This window comes from Brassica napus, chromosome C2 (genome assembly GCF_020379485.1).
Source record: "Brassica napus cultivar Da-Ae chromosome C2, Da-Ae, whole genome shotgun sequence".
NCBI classification, from domain to species: Eukaryota; Viridiplantae; Streptophyta; class Magnoliopsida; order Brassicales; family Brassicaceae; genus Brassica; species Brassica napus.
In genome coordinates this window covers 2,405,526-2,424,629 of record NC_063445.1, presented here as the reverse complement: position 1 = coordinate 2,424,629, position 19,104 = coordinate 2,405,526, and the positions used below count along the sequence as shown (strand labels likewise).

The 19,104-nt window shown below is 34.8% G+C and overlaps 3 protein-coding genes across 3 annotated transcripts; 2 read left to right on the top strand and 1 right to left on the bottom strand.

Annotated features, from left to right (window-relative positions):
• The first annotated feature begins 3,069 nt into the window (after positions 1–3,069).
• On the top strand, positions 3,070–5,037 carry LOC106383912. The gene is made up of 6 exons (XM_022710676.2): positions 3,070–3,598; positions 3,728–3,880; positions 3,955–4,059; positions 4,148–4,267; positions 4,353–4,439; positions 4,502–5,037. The coding sequence occupies exons 1-6, from the start codon at positions 3,257–3,259 to the stop codon at positions 4,940–4,942; spliced, it is 1,248 nt and encodes a 415-aa protein (XP_022566397.2). The 5' UTR covers positions 3,070–3,256; the 3' UTR covers positions 4,943–5,037.
• A 1,876-nt stretch (positions 5,038–6,913) lies between these two features.
• Positions 6,914–9,128, top strand: LOC106383903 (IRK-interacting protein). Its single transcript, XM_013823956.3, has 2 exons — positions 6,914–7,247; positions 7,774–9,128. Exons 1-2 carry the CDS (start codon positions 7,065–7,067, stop codon positions 9,019–9,021), a joined length of 1,431 nt encoding a protein of 476 aa, XP_013679410.3. The 5' UTR covers positions 6,914–7,064; the 3' UTR covers positions 9,022–9,128.
• Positions 9,129–13,313: 4,185 nt separating this feature from the next.
• Positions 13,314–14,273, bottom strand: LOC125581434. Its single transcript, XM_048746848.1, has one exon. It carries the CDS (start codon positions 14,271–14,273, stop codon positions 13,314–13,316), a length of 960 nt encoding a protein of 319 aa, XP_048602805.1.
• Positions 14,274–19,104: the final 4,831 nt, after the last annotated feature.

Here is a 19,104-nt window from a genome sequence, read left to right as displayed (position 1 = left end):
ACGTTTGATTGGCCTTTCCTTAACGTTTTCTAAAGTTGTATTTTCTAAATTATCTTTCCATTGAGGTAGGTTTCTCAAAATTCATTACCGGCCCTAATAAATATGAAAGGTTTGGAGACAGCTTGAGTAAACGCGATACAGAGATTTGGGCCATTTGGCAGTTGTTTAATTAAATGTTTCTAGAGATTTAGAAGGAACTGAGATATGCCAGAATGGAGACATTAATGGCTTTGACGTTGTTCGAAACATAACTCATGTGCTCGCATGTGCTTCATCATCTTCCTCTTCATATTCATTTACTTTTATAGCTCATAGTAATATTCTATACTTCAGGTTTCAGAAAAAGAAGAAAGAAACGAGGAAAATCAAAAAGGAAAGGTACTCGGTTTTCCAATGACTAGGACATAGCACGTTCCTAAATAACTGGAGGAGATATCACTTAAGAGTTAAGACGTCACGTGTAAGTAATATATGCTTCAGAAAATGTTTTCAAAATGTTTGTTCTACTAACTAAATTGCATAAAATTAATAAAACTTGGGTACGTAAAACAAATGCTTATTATTAGGCGTAAAGTGGACGTTCAATAATCAATAGATACAACGTAAAACAAATGCTTATTATTATTTTTATAAAATTAATAATACTAGGGTACGTAAAACAAATGCTTATTATTATTTTTATAAATCTTCTGGCTGATTAGAGTCTTATAACGTCGTTTTTAGAAGAAGAAGATCAAATCAAGATCAAACATGTCGCTGTAAACAACTCACATGCATGTACAAATGTACTTGTAAATTAGATAAACTCAAAACAACTTGTATTAAACTAGAGTGCCTTTGAAACCTTGCCACATTGCCCCTTTCTGACACATATTCATCAGTTCAGAAAAATAAAATGAAAATGAAACAAAATTCGATCATGTTCTCGCTCTGTCACTGCCACTGGTCTCAATTAAATGAGTCCCATGAATCATATGCACATCATTAAGGGAGAACACCGAAATAAGATAATACATTTCTCCATAATTCCATCATGAATCATTTTCATGAGGTGAGATAGGTGGTGCCTGATCGGAGGAGAGAGCAGAGAAAGATGTAGACTTGTAGTGAGTACTGAGCAGTAGGCCCTGCTGAGCAGTGTCTCATGGCTCTCATCTACGTAATTTTTTAAAAAACATATTTTGACCAAGACTTTTTGCTCAAGACGAATAAGTAGAGACCATATTGGCTTTTGAATGATGTCAAACATGAGTGGCTACATTTTTACCAAGAAAATAAATTTAAGGGCATCATCAACCTTTTAGTTTCGGGTGAGATTCTAAGGGCATTTTTAGCCGGGAGCTTTTATATAGAATTGTTGAGACTTCCAAAAACATTTGAGAAATTAATTCTACAGCTGTCTTTATTTTAGTTGTACAACAGAATTACGAACATTTAATTTTAATACAAAAAGCAAATCATTTTAATATACTAATATGATATTACCTAGAAAATAGATTTGAGAAACTAACCAAGAGGCACTAAACTATTAAATTTTTTTTTTTTAAAAAAGACATCAAAGACAAATTTATAAATATTTCAGAAGTTTGTAAAAAAAAATCTTACCATACTTGTTATGTTTTAATTACCTAAACAAATTTTTATTTATAAAATATAATTATTGACTTTAAAATAAACTAAATCCATTAATCCTACTATATAAAAGAAGCTAATTTCTAGCTTCCTAAGGCTATCCACATAGGCAAAATAATCATGACCAATCAATATGCCAGGTCATAACAAAGTGGCTTTATGTAATTAAAGCAAATGTAATATTAGCTGGATACTGATTCGTATATGTTGTCAATATATATGTGTGGTCACATATTTGACTGTAAATTATGAGTCAAATAATATCTAATGCATTTATTGAGAATTAAATAAAATATATTATGCCATTAAGTCAAATGACTGTCGACATTAAACATATTTCCTGCAAAATAACATCAACTATTGTAATCTCAAAATCACAGATCCACCGCCTCACAGTTTGAAGAATTTCACCATCCACTCATCGCTTTTCATTCCTATCTATTTGTGCCATTTTCTTTCTTTTGAAAAGTAATCCGTGTAAGTGATTTCTTTTGTTTAAGGAGTGGTTTAGAAAGTGCGAAGATTATTTGTTTTCATATTCTTCATTTTGTTAAATTAACAGTTCTCTCACAACACCATGGTCAAACCATCCTCCCAAGATCCTCCACCTCTAGGAGGTATTCTGAAATTAGAAATTCATTTTGAATAAAAACATTATTAGTATTGTTATATTAATTTCATACTTTCATCCAAAACTCTAATAATAACAAATATATACATTATTATTATAGATATATTTCATCATTATAATTGTTTGCAAATGTAGCTTTTCCTATTATGTAGAATATGCTTTTTATTTTAAAATAATTAATATGAAATAAACCAAATGTATTTTGGTATCATATTATTAAAGAAACATGTGGAACCTCTTCGACATTTTTAAATATCCCAGAATAATGTGTTGTTTAGAATTAAATATTGTTTTGCATAACATAATATTGCAGAATTATTTTGCTAATTTTGTAATCTCTAATATTATTTTGCAAATTTTAAAAGTAAATAATTTAATATTTTTAGACTTATAACTGAAATCCTAATCACAAATTCATACAGCGACAACAAAGATTTATACAACTATATCAAAAAGAATGAACAGTATTAATTATACAACAACATATTAAAATTCTACATTTTCTAAGTAAACCATCATTACTTCTTATTATTCGACGTAACAATTTATTACGAATAGTGAATTCCTCAAAACAATTTATTATTCAAACTTACTGTTGTTTTAAAAAAAAATAATGATCACCGCTTCTAACATCTTCCCATAATAAAATAAACAAAACTTAATTTACCCTCTCAGAAACTTCAAAACTCCAAATTTTAATTGACCTGACTTTTATTAAGCATGTAATCCGCGCGAAGCGCGGACACCGACCCTAGTACTAATAATAGTCTCTCACCATTGATGATAGATAGTCTTTCACCATTTAATAATGATACACTTAAAAATCAATCATAATATTCATAGAAAAAGACAAAAACATGTGTACAACCCAGACGATGATGGTGGCCGTGACACCAACGTTAACCTTCAAACCTCTTCGCCTTCCCTAACACTCCCATCGGAGGGAAACCGCAATTTTCAAATCGCAGAAAAATCCAAAAACTCAAAATCGAAATGGAGGAACCCGGTTCGGATCCCGGATCCTACCCAATCCCGCCCGCTTCAGTCCACCTCTCACCCTTCTCCTCCCTCGCTCCTCCTCCTCCCTCCGCTCGTCTCCACTTCACCCGTCGTCGCACCCAGCCGCTGCAATCTTCTCCTCGCTACAGCTCTCTCAAGAGCTTGCTCGACGATCCCAGCGGCTCGGCGCTATCTATCGGCCGAGACGAAACCCTAGCGTGGGAGCTCTTTACCCCTCACCAGAGGCTCATGCTCGTGGCGGTCATCGGCGCCGCCGCCGCCGATTCGAAGAAGAACGGTTTGATTCGGCAGCTTCAGAAGTCGATTGATCTCAGGGTTCGTTAAAGTTGGATCCTTTATAGGCTTTTAAGTGTTTAACTAGTTGATGGTTTTGTTTAATTTATGGTTTTAATTTTACGTTTTGACTTTTTTTTTTTGTAAAAACGTTTGCTTTAATGTTTTCAGGACCAGGCTCTTACAGGGATGCAACAGATGCTGGATGATCTCTGTCAACAGCTAAGTCTTGTCAAGGTCTCAGGTCATGATGATGATCTGGAATCAAAGTTCAAAGAGAAGTTGCTATGTGATCAACATCATCACTCCTCATCTGTTATACAGGTGTGTGTGTGTGTGTGTGTGTGTGCTCTTGCTTTTACATGGAGATTTATGTTCTTGATGCTTCTGTTGTTTAGGATAAATCTTCCACAAATGTGGTGGTTGAAGCTGAGCAAGAAGAAAGGCGTTTGTCTTACTTGTCAGATTGGTGTTCTAGTGTCACTTCTGCTGCAGAACTCCATGTATGTGTGTATACTGAAACAATCTTTGTGATCTTTTTTTTTTTTGTTGTTGGAAATGAAGATCACTTGTTTTAAATGTTTATTGCAGTTTGATAATCTTTCACTAGACCAAGACATGCTTTCTCTAAGAAAGGAGTGTCAAGAGAAAGATGCAACCATAAAGGACTTGACTTCGTTTCTTCAGTTAACCAACAAAGCTTGTTCCAAAGTAAGTAAGACAAAGCCTTTAGATTTTTGATTCTTTTTTTCCTTATAACTTGAACAAACATGTGTCTTATTCTCTCTTTAAACAGCGAGAAACAGAGCTTGAAGAGATTGTTCGCAGGAAGAAAATAATCATCAAGAAGCTCAAGAGGGACGTTCTGGTGTTGGAAGAAAAGGTGAGAAACTCTTTTACTACTAAACTTCATCTCAAGGTGTTCATTGGTTGTCATATGTGTAGGTCACACAGCTCACTAGGCTCCAGAGGTCTTCTTATTCAGCTGCAGCCTCAAATACATGTGAATTCCCAATGAGAGTGGACAATCTTCTTTACGATATGGATTTTTCTACAGCTTCTTCATCCTCTGATTCAGATACTCCTGCAAACACACCTTGGCGAACTGTGTTGGAGGAGGATGCTCCAGTTGATTCCATCAAGGAGGAACCTTCAGCTTTGGAGCGAACTAATAAATCCACGGCCTCACTTGTGAAATCTGTGAAGCCGTCTTCGATAGTTAGTCCAATGACTACTACTCGGAAGCCTGTTTCAGTTTCTTCCTCTGCTTCTTCTTCGAGGATGCGAGGGGCTTCTTCTTCTGCTGGCGATTCAAAGAAACCTAGAAGGCCAGTTCAGGTTGCCCCAAGAGCTTCTTGCTCTGGTTCACATAAGAGATGGGTTTAGTATCATTTGCCATTTCTGAGAGAGAGAAAAACAAAACATTTTATATTTGTAGCTAAAAGTATGATATATATATATTCCATAATTACATATTTTCAGGATGATGACTTCATAGTTCATATCAATAACTCTCAAAACTGACTTTTGAATTGGGTTCTTTGAGTTTGAAATTAAATTCTTCAATAGGCTTATATAAAACATCAGAGTTTCAGCTCAATAACTTAAAAAGCATCTACATGTTAGCCGTTAGTGCGTTTTTGTTAATTTGAATTTTAATGAGAACTCTGAAAAAGTGAACTCCTTATCAACAACTATCTTGTGCAGATATGTACAAAAACAATTGTATGAAGTAATGACTCAGAGTCTATTAACAACTGCTTGAAGTTCTGAGTGTTATCACTCAAGAAACGTTTTTCTATTGGTAGATGTCTTAGGAAGATTAGATTTTCATTGGACTGTTCTCTGTTAGTAGTTGAACTAATCACTTAACGATGATTTTGTCATCATTATATTATTAGTAGATTAATACTACTTTTCTCCTAATGTCTTGACTTCCTTTCCTCACTGATGTAAACAACTCCACTTTACAACATTATTGCAAAACAACTCTTATTAAATGATCAGTCCCACACGGAAAATTCTATCATATACTAGCAAATATGGTTTTGTCAGCTTTTAACTAAATAATGACCTATTTGTTTTGTAGTATATATCCTTTCTTCCGAGATCGAGGATCAGCCGAATAAACATTTTAGCTAGTGGAATGCATATGATCACTCGACAAATCTTTCAAATTGTCGGAATTATAACAAACGCGTTTGACACGTACAAATATTAGTCACCAACATACACACTTCTTAAGCCTTTTTTCAAAAAAAAAAAAACACACACACTTCACATATGCTCACTCCCACATTTGAACTTAAGTTATGACACTCTAATATTAACCAATTAGCTACTCGATAGTGATAGATAACACATGTAAACATATGAAAATTTTGATTGCATTACTTATATTATCAAAGTGCTGACTGCAATAGAAACTGAAGTTCCATCGCATGAGGTCCTTAATACATTCTCCAGTGACTAGTATTTAATTTTCTAAGATATTATAATCATTTTTTTTATGATCCTGGTATCCGGAGCCTTGAGAGGATCCGACTAACGCCAATGATATTATAATCATTTATCATGAAATTACTTTCCTAAAATTAATTTTAAACTATGATTCTTTATATGTGAATCATTTGATGTATCTAATCATATTTGATTTTTTCAATATTTAGCATTTTATTTGTGCTACTATAGAATAATTTTGAATATTTAGCATTTTGTTTAGATTTGTAATTCTATTTACTAATTTTAATGTTTACTAATATTTTATATTTTATATAAGAAATATATTTTATTTCTAGTTGTGAGTACTTTTTTCTTAGTCTTAAGTATATATGAATTGTTATGATATTCTCTACTTTTCTTTTTGATGGAAATAAATCAAGTAATTCATACCAATTAAACATTTTTAACCATTTATTCAGAGTAAAACTAAGAAATAATTGCTTGAAAAGATTTTGATGATTGTTAATATCTTAAAATGGTGGAATTCTGTTTATTTTTTTGGCAGTGGATAAAACAACAATCATGTAGAAAGATTAGAGTTTACCAAAGAAACAAAAACAGAAGAGCTGAAAAAGAAACAAATAAGAAAATAAGGGGCATTTGAGGGAATAAACCCAATACGGCGAACCCTGGTTCGAATCCCGCTGGCCACACGGATATGAGCTATTGCTTTCGGCTCATTTGAATGCCCAGGAAAGGGTCTATCCGTGGGCTGTACCTCCACCCGGGGGTTAGGTCTGTGTCTTTAATAGACCCGGGTTTAACCCTTTTTTTTGCAAAAAAAAAAAAAAGAAAATAAGGGGCATTTTCGTACACAACAAAATTGGTCTCTGCTCTTCACATGCACTCTTTGTATCAGTCCTTTTAAAGAGAAGGGAGACAGAACATTCTTTGGATTTTCTCTCTTTCTCACACAAACATCATCCTCATCATCACCACCCTTTCCTCTAGCACAATCACATTCACAACCTCTCTGTCTCATCTTTCATTCTTTTCTTCTTCTTCCATGGCTTCTTTTGAAACAAGAATGAACATGGATAGAGAAAAAGAAGAGGTCATAGCAAACGGTGTGAAGATGAGGGCACTTATGCAGAAGTTAAGCCCATCTATCAGAATCCCTTCTTCATCTTCTCCAGCTTCTCGTCATCTCCACAACCTCTATGCTCATGATTATCCTGTTTTCACTCCTGTAACTTCTCTTTTCCTCAGTTACAAAAAAAAAACTTCTCTTTTCTTTCTTTTTTGAGTTTTTTCATCACTTTTTATTATCTCTAACTTGATTCATTTCGATATTATGTATGGGAATTTGAGTTTTTTGGAATTTTAAAGATTTTTTTTAAAAAAAATCATCAAACACAAGATTTATTAGTTGAATCCGGTTTAGACTCTATAATTAGTAATTACAATTGCTTTCAGTATTTTTTTTGATATTTCTTATGTTATTATACATGTCTTTATACGTTTTGAAGCTTCATACAATATCTATAATTTTCACAGACAAAAAAAAACAATAGTCTACATTATAGAATTAGGTTAATCACTTCAATAATTAAAACCACTGTGAAGTATAAAGACAAAACAGAAAAGACCTGAATTTGGTAGAAACATTGTTTTGTTTTGTCCTTAGCTGACACACTGTTCTTAATTTTGGACAGAAGTTACTGTCTTTTCCACTCAAATTACACTGCTAAAATTCTCTCTTGGTTTTGAAACAGAGCTATGCAGATGAGCCTGTGCCTGCATTTCATCGCAAGAATCTCACATCATCTGAGAATTTGGATGAATCTTGTGTTGGAGGTGAAGATCAAGACTTGAGACATACTCTCAGATCCCAAACGTTGCATTTTAGATCGGTCTCTTCTTGTAATGACTACAAACAAAGAGGTTTCGACACCAAGAGCTTCAAGAACTCAAATCTTGTTGTGCCCTTGACTGATTCACACTCAGCTGCTGTTACTTCTCAGCCAAGGAACAGTGGAAACAGAGTGTTGTCTTGGTTGTTCCCCAAGTTAAAGAGAAAGAAAAAGAGCGACTCGATCTTTAACTCCCCTAGTAGAACCGAGAGATCAGAGGAAGTTCCTGAGAAGTTGAAGAGAGAGTTGATGGAAGCAAACAGAAGCAGAGACGCCGCGTTAACACAAGTCTCGGAGATGAAATCTTCGTTGAGAGAGTTCAACGAGAAGCTTCAGTACTTGAAAAGTTACTGTGACAGTTTAAAGAAAGCTCTAGTGTCACGAGAGAAGATGCCAGTGAGTGAAGATGTGATGGTTGAACGGTTCTTGCAGATTGTATCCGAATCAAGATTATCGATAAAACAATTCTTGAAAACATTAGTCACAGAGATTGATGAAGACTCAACTCTGATTAGTAACATCAACACTCTCCTTCAACCCTACAACTTATCATTCACCTCTAAGCACTCCAAGATCATTCAGTGCCACTTAGAAGCAATCATAAGCCAATCTATATACCAAGATTTCGAGAACTGTGTCTTCCAGAAGAACGGTAAACCGAAGTTTCTTGATCAAGAACAAGATCGAAAAGCGAAATTTTCGTCGTTTGCTTCCTTAAGAAACTTGAGCTGGAACGAGGTATTGAAAAAGGGTACAAAATACTACAGCGAAGAGTTCAGTAGATTCTGCGATGAGAAGATGAATTTGATCATTACAACGTTGAAGTGGACAAGACCTTGGTCTGAGCAAATGCTACAAGCGTTCTTTGTCGCTGCAAAATGTGTATGGTTGCTTCATTTGCTTGCCTTCTCGCTGAAGCCAGCGTTAGGGATCTTGAGGGTTGAGGAGAACAGAGTGTTTGAGTCAAGTTATATGGAAGATATGGGTGGAGATAGGGACAGGCAGAGATCAACAGGGTCATGTAGACCGGTGCGGGTTAAGGTTATGGTGATGCCTGGTTTTTATGTTCAAGATAGGGTGTTGAGATGTAAGGTTATTTGCAGGTACTAGTCATAAGGCTGATTATCTCTTGTGTTTCTTCTTAGGCTTCAGTTGTATCTTGTACATATTTGTTTGTTAAGAATTATCATAGGTTATAAAACTTCACATTTTTTCTATGTTAAAAATTATCAGAGGCTAGTATCTCCTGTTGATATGCTATGTTTTTAACAACAGTGACTTATGAGATATGAATAATGATCATTATGTTATAAAAAAACTAGAATTTTATTGTATCGAGGAAATTTAAATAAGGGCAAAATTTTATACCCGTATGAGAAGATAACACTGATAATAAGAGAGGATGTGTTATTAGAAGAAGAAGGAATGGTGTGTCTATAAACGATCGAAACGATCGTTTATATAGAAGAGAAATTAACTGTGCAAATAGTGCAACGGGCCCCACATCCTTTATAATTTTCAACATATGCGGCTCATAACACTCCCCCTTGGGGACCGGTGTCACTATCCACTCTCGCTTAACGTCTTCGTTGCCTCGTTAAAAACCTTTCTAGGAAAACCCAATGGGAAAAACCATAGTAAGGTAAAAAGAGTACAACTACGTAAGCTCCCCCTCGAATGAGCAGTCATAAATCCTTCTGATGATGCATTCCAATGTTACGAACATGTTTTCTGAATATCGAAGTCGGAAGTGATTTTGTGAAGAGATCAGCTGCATTGTCGCATGATTGGATATATCTTACTTCAATCTCTTTCTTCTTCACGAGCTCTTGAGTGTATGAGAAGAACTTCGGATGTATATGCTTCGTTCTATCGCTTTTGATATATCCGTCCTTTGTTTGAGCAACACATGCTGCATTATCTTCATATAAAATAGTTGGCTCCGTATTTTCGCCAATCCCGCTGCTTGAACAGATGTGTCGGCTCATTGATCTCAGCCATACACATTCTCTACTTGCTTCATGGAGTGCAATGATCTCAGCATGATTTGAAGAAGTAGCCACGAGCGTTTGTTTCTGGGAACGCCAAGATATAGCAGTGCCTCCGATCGTAAAAACGTATCCTGTTTGCGATCGGGCTTTGTGTGGATCTGAAAGATATCCTGCATCTGCAAAACCAACCATTTGACCTTTTGAACTTTTAGGATAAAATAAGCCTAAATCAATGGTCCCTTGGAGGTAACGAAAAACATGTTTGATCCCATTCCAATGTCTTCGGGTTGGAGATGAGCTGAATCTTGCCAAAAGATTCACAGCAAATGATATATCAGGCCGTGTACAATTTGCAAGGTACATCAGCGCTCCAATTGCGCTTAGATATGGTACTTCCGGACCAAGTATCTCTTCTTTCTCCTCAGGTGGTCGAAATGGATCACTTTCAATATTAAGTGACCTAACGACCATCGGGGTGCTAAGAGGAGTTGATTTATCCATGTTAAATCGTTTCAACACTCTTTTAGTGTATGTGGATTGATGCACAAATATACCATTTTGTGAATGTTCTATTTGTAGGCCAAGACAGTACTGTGTTTGTCCTAGATCTTTCATCTCAAATTCTCCTTTGAGATAGTCTGATGCCTTTTGTATTTCCTTTTGAGTTCCGATAATGTTAAGATCATCAACATATACCGCGATTATTACAAATCCGGATATTGTTTTCTTGATGAAAACACATGGACATATAGGATCATTCACATATCCTTCTTTTGTTAAATGTTCACTGAGACGATTGTACCACATACGTCCAGATTGTTTTAACCCATATAATGATCTTTGCAATTTTATTGCACATAACTCTTTAGGTTTGGAACTTAATGCTTCTGGCATTTTAAATCCATCAGGGATTTTCATGTAGATATCAGTATCTAATGATCCGTATAGATAAGCTGTAACAACATCCATGAGACGCATCTCTAGATTTTTATCAGCTGCTAGACTCATCAGGAATCTAAATGTAATGGCATCCATAACTGGAGAATACGTTTCTTCATAATCGATTCCAGGTCTTTGAGAAAAACCTTGAGCCACTAGACGAGCTTTGTATCTCGTAATCTCATTTTTCTCATTTCGCTTTCGAACGAAAACCCATTTGTACCCAACTGGTCTCACATCTGCAGGTGTGAGCACAATAGATCCAAATACTTTTCGTTTATTAAGCGAATCAAGTTCAGCTTGTATTGCATTTTTCCATTGTTCCCAATCATGTCTCTTTTGACATTCATAGACAGATTTTGGTTCTGGATCATCGATTTCTTCATTTATTTCACTTGACACAATATATGAGAAAGCATCATCAAGGTCATTTTGTTCATTTCTATTCCATATCCTTTTATTATGGATGTAATTAATAGAAATCTCATGATTATCTTTCGATTCATGATGCTCTGATTCATGATGCTCTGATTCATCAGAATCCTTATCATTTATTTCCTCCAAAATATTTTCTGCTATTTTGGGTGCATCATATATTTCAGCTTTCTTCTGTTTCCTAGGATTCTTATCCTTAGAACCAACAGGTCTACCACGCTTCAGGCGTGTTTTTGGCTCTCGTGTGTCATCCTCCTTTTCTTGTTCATTTGGCATTTTGATACGAGCAGGAGCATTTGCAGCTGGTATATGAGATTTAGTTACCGTCTTGGTATCTACAAATGCATCAGGTAGCTGGTTAGCTATACTCTGTAAATGCATAATTCGTCGAACTTCTAGTTCTGACTCTTTAGTGGGAGGATCAAGATATAACAATGATGGTACACTCCATTTTATATCACTTCCAACATTTTTGTTTTCTCCCCCTAGAACTGGGAATACATTTTCGTCAAAATGACAATCAGCAAAACGTGCTGTAAAGACGTCACCAGTCTGTGGTTCTAGGTATCTTATAATCGATGGAGAGTCACAACCAACATATATTCCCAACCTTCTTTGTGGTCCCATCTTTGTTCGTTGTGGTGGTGCTACAGGCACATATACTGCACAACCAAAGATTCTTAAATGGGAAATATTTGGTTCTCGACCAAACGCTAATTGTAGTGGGGAATACTTGTGGTATGCACTCGGTCTGATTCGAATGAGTGCTTCTGCATGCAAAATAGCATGTCCCCATACAGAGGTTGGAAGTTTTGATTTCATGATCAATGGTCTTGCAATCAGTTGCAGACGCTTAATTAACGATTCAGCCAAACCATTTTGCGTATGAACATGAGCCACAGAATGTTCAACTTCAATTCCCGTTACCATACAATAATCATTGAATGCTTGGGATGTGAATTCACCAGCGTTGTCTAATCTAACCTTTTTAATATTATAATCAGGGAACTGTGTCCGCAGTTTGATTATCTGAGTTAGAAATCTCGCAAATGCCATGTTTCGAGATGATAATAGACAAACGTGTGACCATCTACTGGATGCGTCAATTAATACCATAAAATAGTGGAATGGTCCACATGGTGGATGTATCGGTCCACATATATCACCTTGAATTCTTTCAAGGAACTTTGGTGATTCTTTATCGATTTTGGTTGGCGATGGTCTTACGATCAATTTTCCTAGAGAACATGCAACACATGTCATTTTATTCCCTTGAGAAATCTCCTGGATTTTCAGTGAATGACCATGTGAACTTTCTATGATTTTACGCATCATTGTAGTGCCTGGATGGCCAAGGCGATTATGCCATAATGTGAACTCTTCTGGGTTCTGTTTTACTAAAAGATTTGATTCGATCTCATCGATATAAGTATGATGTAACCCCGAAGGAAGTTCTGGAAACTTTTCCAATATGTGTTTTCTGCCACATTTCTCAGAAGTTACATACATGTATTTCTTTCCATCCTCAGTTGCAGACTGAGTATCATATCCGTGAAGATATATATCTTTAAAACTCAATAAATTCCTTTTAGAACTTGGAGAATATAGAGCATTATTTATGGAAAATTTTGTTCCATTCGGTAAAGTAAAATTTGCTTTACCAGTTCCTTCAATCACGTCTGCAGGACCTGATATTGTATTGACGACAATTCTTGTCGGTTTTATATCAGAGAAATATCTCTTTTGTCTCAGAATAGTGTGCGTTGTTCCACTATCTGGTATGCATATTTCACGAATCCGTTTCTTGGATTTTGCTTCATTACCATTCTGATCCATTTCTGAAATTGTCATAAATATTAATAAAAGAAAAACATAAAATTCATTCATATAAGGAAACACATAATTATACAATAAGATGACGTTAAAAACATCATTATTATTTTTTTTTAAAACATGAAATATAATAATTATACATGGTAATACTGAAAACTATTCAATACTCTTATCATAGGCATTTCGATTCTCTTCAGGAGTAATCTAGTCCAGCTCATTAGCGAAGTCGGAGGATTCAAGGTATGAGGTCCCTTCAACATTTTCCGTGAGGTTCACCTCTTTAGCCTTTCCTTTTATGGACTCTTGATATAACTTGCACAAATGTGGGGGAGTACGACAGGTACGGGACCAATGTCCTTTACATCCACATCTGTAACATACAGTCTCACTTTTCTTTGTGGTATCCTCTTCGGTTTCTTTTCCTTTAGGAGGTTGTTCAGATCTAACCCATTTGTTAGATCTAATACTTTTAGGATAGTAAGGCTTTCCACGTTTGTTGTTGAAACGCCGACCACGACCTCGGTTGGTCTGGTTTCTCCTTCCCGAATATTCTACCGCCGTAGCATTCACTTCGGGAAATGCCTTGGCTCCCGTAGGTCGGGAATTATGGTTTTTGATTAGTAACTCATCGTTCTTTTCAGCCAACATGAGTGTTACCATCAATTCAGAAAATTTGGTGTACCCACATTTTCTGTAAATTCGGGATAAGACGTTGTGTTCTTTGTGGAAAGTATTGTATGTCTTGTCAAGCATTTCTGCTTCGGTGACAGGGTTACCACAATATTTTAATTGTGCAACTATCCTTAAGATAGTGGAATTGTAATCTCTAACCCTTTGGAAATCCTGAAACCTGAGGGTTTTCCACTCTTCAAGAGCGTGAGGGAGATTGATTTCCTTTTGATTATCGAATCTGTCTTTCAAGGCTTGCCATAGTACGGCTGGGTCCTCAACGTCTCCATAGTCGTGAGTTAGATTCTCATCTAAGTGCTTCTTCAGGAAGATTATCGCTTCGGCTATATGCTCGGGTGGCGATTTGTTACCGACTTTTATCGCTTCGGTTATCTTTTTTATTACAAGATAGGGTTTCACATTTGTGACCCATCTGACATAGTTTTCGCCGGTTACTTTCAGAGCCGGGAACTGGAGTTTCTCGATGTTTGCCATTTGTATTTCTAAAACACAAAATAATAATTTTATTAGAACTTCATAATTTAAAAACCGTTTACATTAATCATACATGCAATTACAAAGAGAAGCGATGTAAAGAAAAGTAAACCGATATTCATCCTAAATTCTCTTGGAGTAAATTCTCCAACGGATAAACCATAAATAGAAACACAAATAAAAATGGCACATAAAAACAAAAGTGCGCGAATCATCTTTCTTGAAATAAAAAAATCGGAGGAGAGCGATTTGAAATTTTGAGAGAAGATGAAATGTTTTGGATGATGAAATGGAGTGAAAATGAGTTGTATTTATAGATGAAAATTACTGTTCATGACCGTTGGAGAAAGGGGAAATTTTTGAAAAAAATTCTTTGTGACCGTTGGGGTTAAATCGAGTGCACTAAAAATCAGTCTGAAAATATCGTATTAAACAGTTAATCAAATCTATAAAATTTCATAAAAGTAAAAATTATAGCAATGAAATATTTATGTTATGACAACAAATCATGCGACGGCTCAGCCGATCAATGCAGAGTAGTAAATAAATTATACGGCGGCTCGGCCGACCAATTAATAACAAACACAATATAAGGCGGCTCGGCCGACCAATAAATAATAAACAGAATATAAGGCGGCTCGGCCGACCAATAAATAAATTAAATTAATAGTAAATAATATAGGCGGTATTCCGGCCATTATAACATGATATAAATAATAGTAGAGGCGGTATACCGACCATTATAACAGGGTATAAATGATACAAATAAATTTTACCGAATCGCAGAGTGATCGTGCTGATAACGTGTTATAAAAAAAACTAGAATTTTATTGTATCGAGGAAATTTAAATAAGGGCAAAATTTTATACCTGTATGAGAAGATAACACTGATAATAAGAGAGGATGTGTTATTAGAAGAAGAAGGAATGGTGTGTCTATAAACGATCGAAACGATCGTTTATATAGAAGAGAAATTAACTGTGCAAATAGTGCAACGGGCCCCACATCCTTTATAATTTTCAACATATGCGGCTCATAACACATTATTATTATTGCATTACTTGTCTCTTGTTTTTGGGATAGATTTTTAAACTAATGAATTAACTATTGGATTACAAATTTACAACTTTTGTCAGTGTACGGTTAGGAGCTCTATTTGATGTTTAGGAATTAATGTAGTACTATTGCTTACCAAAAAGTGATTTAAAAGTAAAATTTCTAATTTTTAATTAATGAAAGTGCTGACTTTTTGCTCTTCTTATATCTTTTAAAATTTTATTTTTTCTTTTCAATTCGTGAAAAGTTCGTGTTTTTTTTGAAAAGAAAAAATAAAATTTTATTTTCTATTTTAATTTCAAAATTAATTTTATAAAAAATTTCTATTTTAATTTCAAAACTAATTTTATAAAAAAATCTTTATTTTTTTCAATTTTTTGGAATTTTAAAGATCTTTTTAAGTTTTTAGAAAATTTTGGAAGTGTTTTTATTTTTTAAAAAGAAAAATAAAATTTTATTTTTAATTTTAATTTCTAAATTAATTTTATAAAAATCTTCTTTATTTTTTTAATTTTTTTGAAATTTTAAAGATCTTATTAAGTTTTTAGAGAATTTTTTATATTTAATATGTACCAAATAAAAGTAAACATGTTAGTAAGCAAATTGAAAGTGCCAGTAGCCCAGTGGTAAAATAGCTTGTCATTTGACAAATCAACCTTGGTTCAAATCCATGGGTCTACATATTTTTAATTTTAAGTCATGTAACGTTTCACTTAACGCCAACAATAAACAACGTCAAATATTTCTGGTAAATTTGTTGACGGCGTGCTAAATTGGCAAGTCAGCGAAAACATTGTTAATTAATTTTAAAGTTAATGAAAGTTTGGTTTTTTTTTGGTCAGGCCAAAAGTTTATATTTCTTTCGGCAATTCGTGCAAAGTTGAGGGTTTTTTTTTCGCTGAATTCTCTTTATTACTGTGTGGTTAATCGTATTTATTTTTAGGTTTTGTCATTCAAATCGAAAAGGCCCAGTCAAAATTTATTATTTTTTGTAGGATTTTCCTCCATTGCTTCGAAGAAATCACAAAGCGCAGAGTGACCCTTGGTATTTTCGATTGCAGTTTCTCTTTTTCAATCTCTCCATCTCCTACCCTTTAATCAAATCACCATTAATGGTCCTAATAACATCTACTAGAAATTGTCTCTGTTTCAACACTAATTAATTAGTATACGGAAAGTATATAAAACGCCCGTTACAGCCGTAGATTGGAAGAAAGAAGAAGTCCTCCAGAGCATTTTGCCTGCAAGAGGAGCCGCGGAAGAGCAAGGTTGTTCAGGAGGTAATCATTGTCTCTCCTTCCGAATTCTTGATTAAATGGTTGGGTTACCTGAAATCTTTCTGCTGTATGTGTAAAAGCCGAATTGATTTTTCTCGATTTATGATTTTTATGAAGTGGCTTCTCGGTATTTTTTTTTGGTGATTCTTCACCTCCTTTTTCAGGTCAGGATCATTCTTCCCTTGCTAAATCATCCAAAGCTTTTTTTAATAGTAGCAAAGTTTTTTTTTAACAGTAGCAAAGTTTAAAATTGACAAGGTAAAGTATTTGTTTGTTGTCCTATAAAAAAAATATTTGAAACCTTTATTGTTTTAGTATTTTGGGAATGGATGCAGTCATGCAGAGGAAGTTAACTGAGAGAATAAGGAGGGGAACACTTGAAAGAAGAACGAAGATGGTGACCTGAACTCTCAGACACCATCCATCACACAATTATCGTAAGAGAAAAGGTTAAAGTGGTGAGAGAAAGTTAGGTCGCTTAAATTTTGTGCGGATGGATTCATTTAACAATGCCACCTTCTCAAAATTTAATAGACTGTCCTCTCTGTTAGACAACTTCTCCGAAGAAGAACCCATTGACAAAGACGGATCAGCAGCAGCGTTCCAACTCGGATTAAATACAAGGCACCGACAATGCGTTCTTCGAGGAGCACCGTGAAAAAGATGAGCCAGAAAACATTGTGAGCCTTTGGGTGACGATGAAGACATGAGAACAGTCTAGAAAAAAAGCTAAACATCGTTCAAAAACTAAACAAAGATAGGTCAGCTTTATGAGTCAGTCATTACTTGATATAAAGATTTGCATTTTCAAATGTTTAATATGATTATGACCAATTTTAAGAAAAGGGGAGAGAAGTAGAAACGAAAGAGGAAGCTGGCTAATATTAACTACCTTCTACATGCAAACTGCCATGATTCAAGTACAAGATACAACGCATACCTAGAAATATTAACCATCAAGCGCGGGGTCACAACCCCTAGTATTATTAGTACTCAGTGACTGTTCCCATCGTGTCGACTGTCTGTATACGTTGTGGTCGAAGCGGTTTACCTGTAAGCTGCGGATGGGGTGAGCAGAAGACAAATTTTACTTTAATTATTTTAGAAGTTATAAAAAGAATATAAGAACACTAGCATTCGAGGTTCGTGGGTGTAGTTCACACGCTTCCCCAGAAAAAAAAATATTATAATATGCTACACTAATGTTCCTGTCTCGCTACGCTCTTTCCATATGAACCCGAGCGTCACTGTTCAGCGGACCCTACGCCACATGGCGGTCCGCTATTGGTCAATTTATTTATTTATTTATTTTTTTTTTTTGAAAAAACCAAAAAAAAATAAAAAAAAAATAAAAAAAATTCAAATTATGAACCCCAACCGGGGGTTGATTGATGCCGGTGCTCTAACACATCGTCAAGTCAAAGCAAATACAGTAAGAGGTCCAATAAAACAATAATAACAGCTTCATAATTGTTACTTATTAGTTATTAGGTATTAGCTGTTAACAACCAAAAGTTTCGTCTGGGTTGAACTGATTTTTCTAGGTGACTATAAGGCCATTATTATCTCTAAACCGTTTTTTTGGATTTCTTATTTTCTTTTTTTTTTTGTTTTTCTGATTTAAATTTTTTTTTTTTTAAAAGGTATCCAACCGCGGGTCGTCACGTGTCAATGGGATCTGCAAACAGTACCAGAAACAGCAAAACTTCGATCTTTCTTTGGCTACTTCTGTGACCGATTTTATATTTTTGGTGGGGCCATCATCGTTACTTTTCTTAGAATCTTCATCCTAGAAACCGCGATGTTGATGCTCTAAGGACATGAATATCGGGGATAGTAATGGGTTTCTTAACCTCTGGGTCCCACAAACAACTTAAAAATGGTGGTGAGTTTTTTTGTACTATTTGCGGATCCCACCGACACGTAGCAGTTCTCGATTAGTGCGTTTTTTTTTTTTTAAATGAGACAAAAAAAAATAAAAAAATTTAAGAAAGCATTAGTGGGTTTCGGGGTAATCATGGTATAACGTGACGGCAGGGGTTAGTTTGAGAACTATCTATTATAGCTATTAGCTAAAAACGTTCCTAACGGAACTGGGTGGGTTAGGTTAAAGATTAGTAGATTACAATTGGCGCAGATAAGTGAAGTCCGATGTTTTGTGTTTCTTCAAAGACAACCTAATCACGACAAGTGTAACAAAAAGTTCACCACAAATAAGCCCTTATATGTATGCAAATGCATAATGATCAACCAATTAGATTTTGTCCCCAAAATGATTGTCCCGCAGATACTTTATATTCCATCCGTTTCATTATAAGTGTCGTTTTAGGTTTCAACATACGGATTAAGGAAACAATTAATTTTGTACATTTTTTATAAAAAGCACTATTACCTATACACCTAATTATATTTCAACTAATAGAAAAATAAATTTTGCATAAAATTAATAAATTTTGCATTGAAAATCGAAAACGACACTTATTTTGTAACAAATTTTT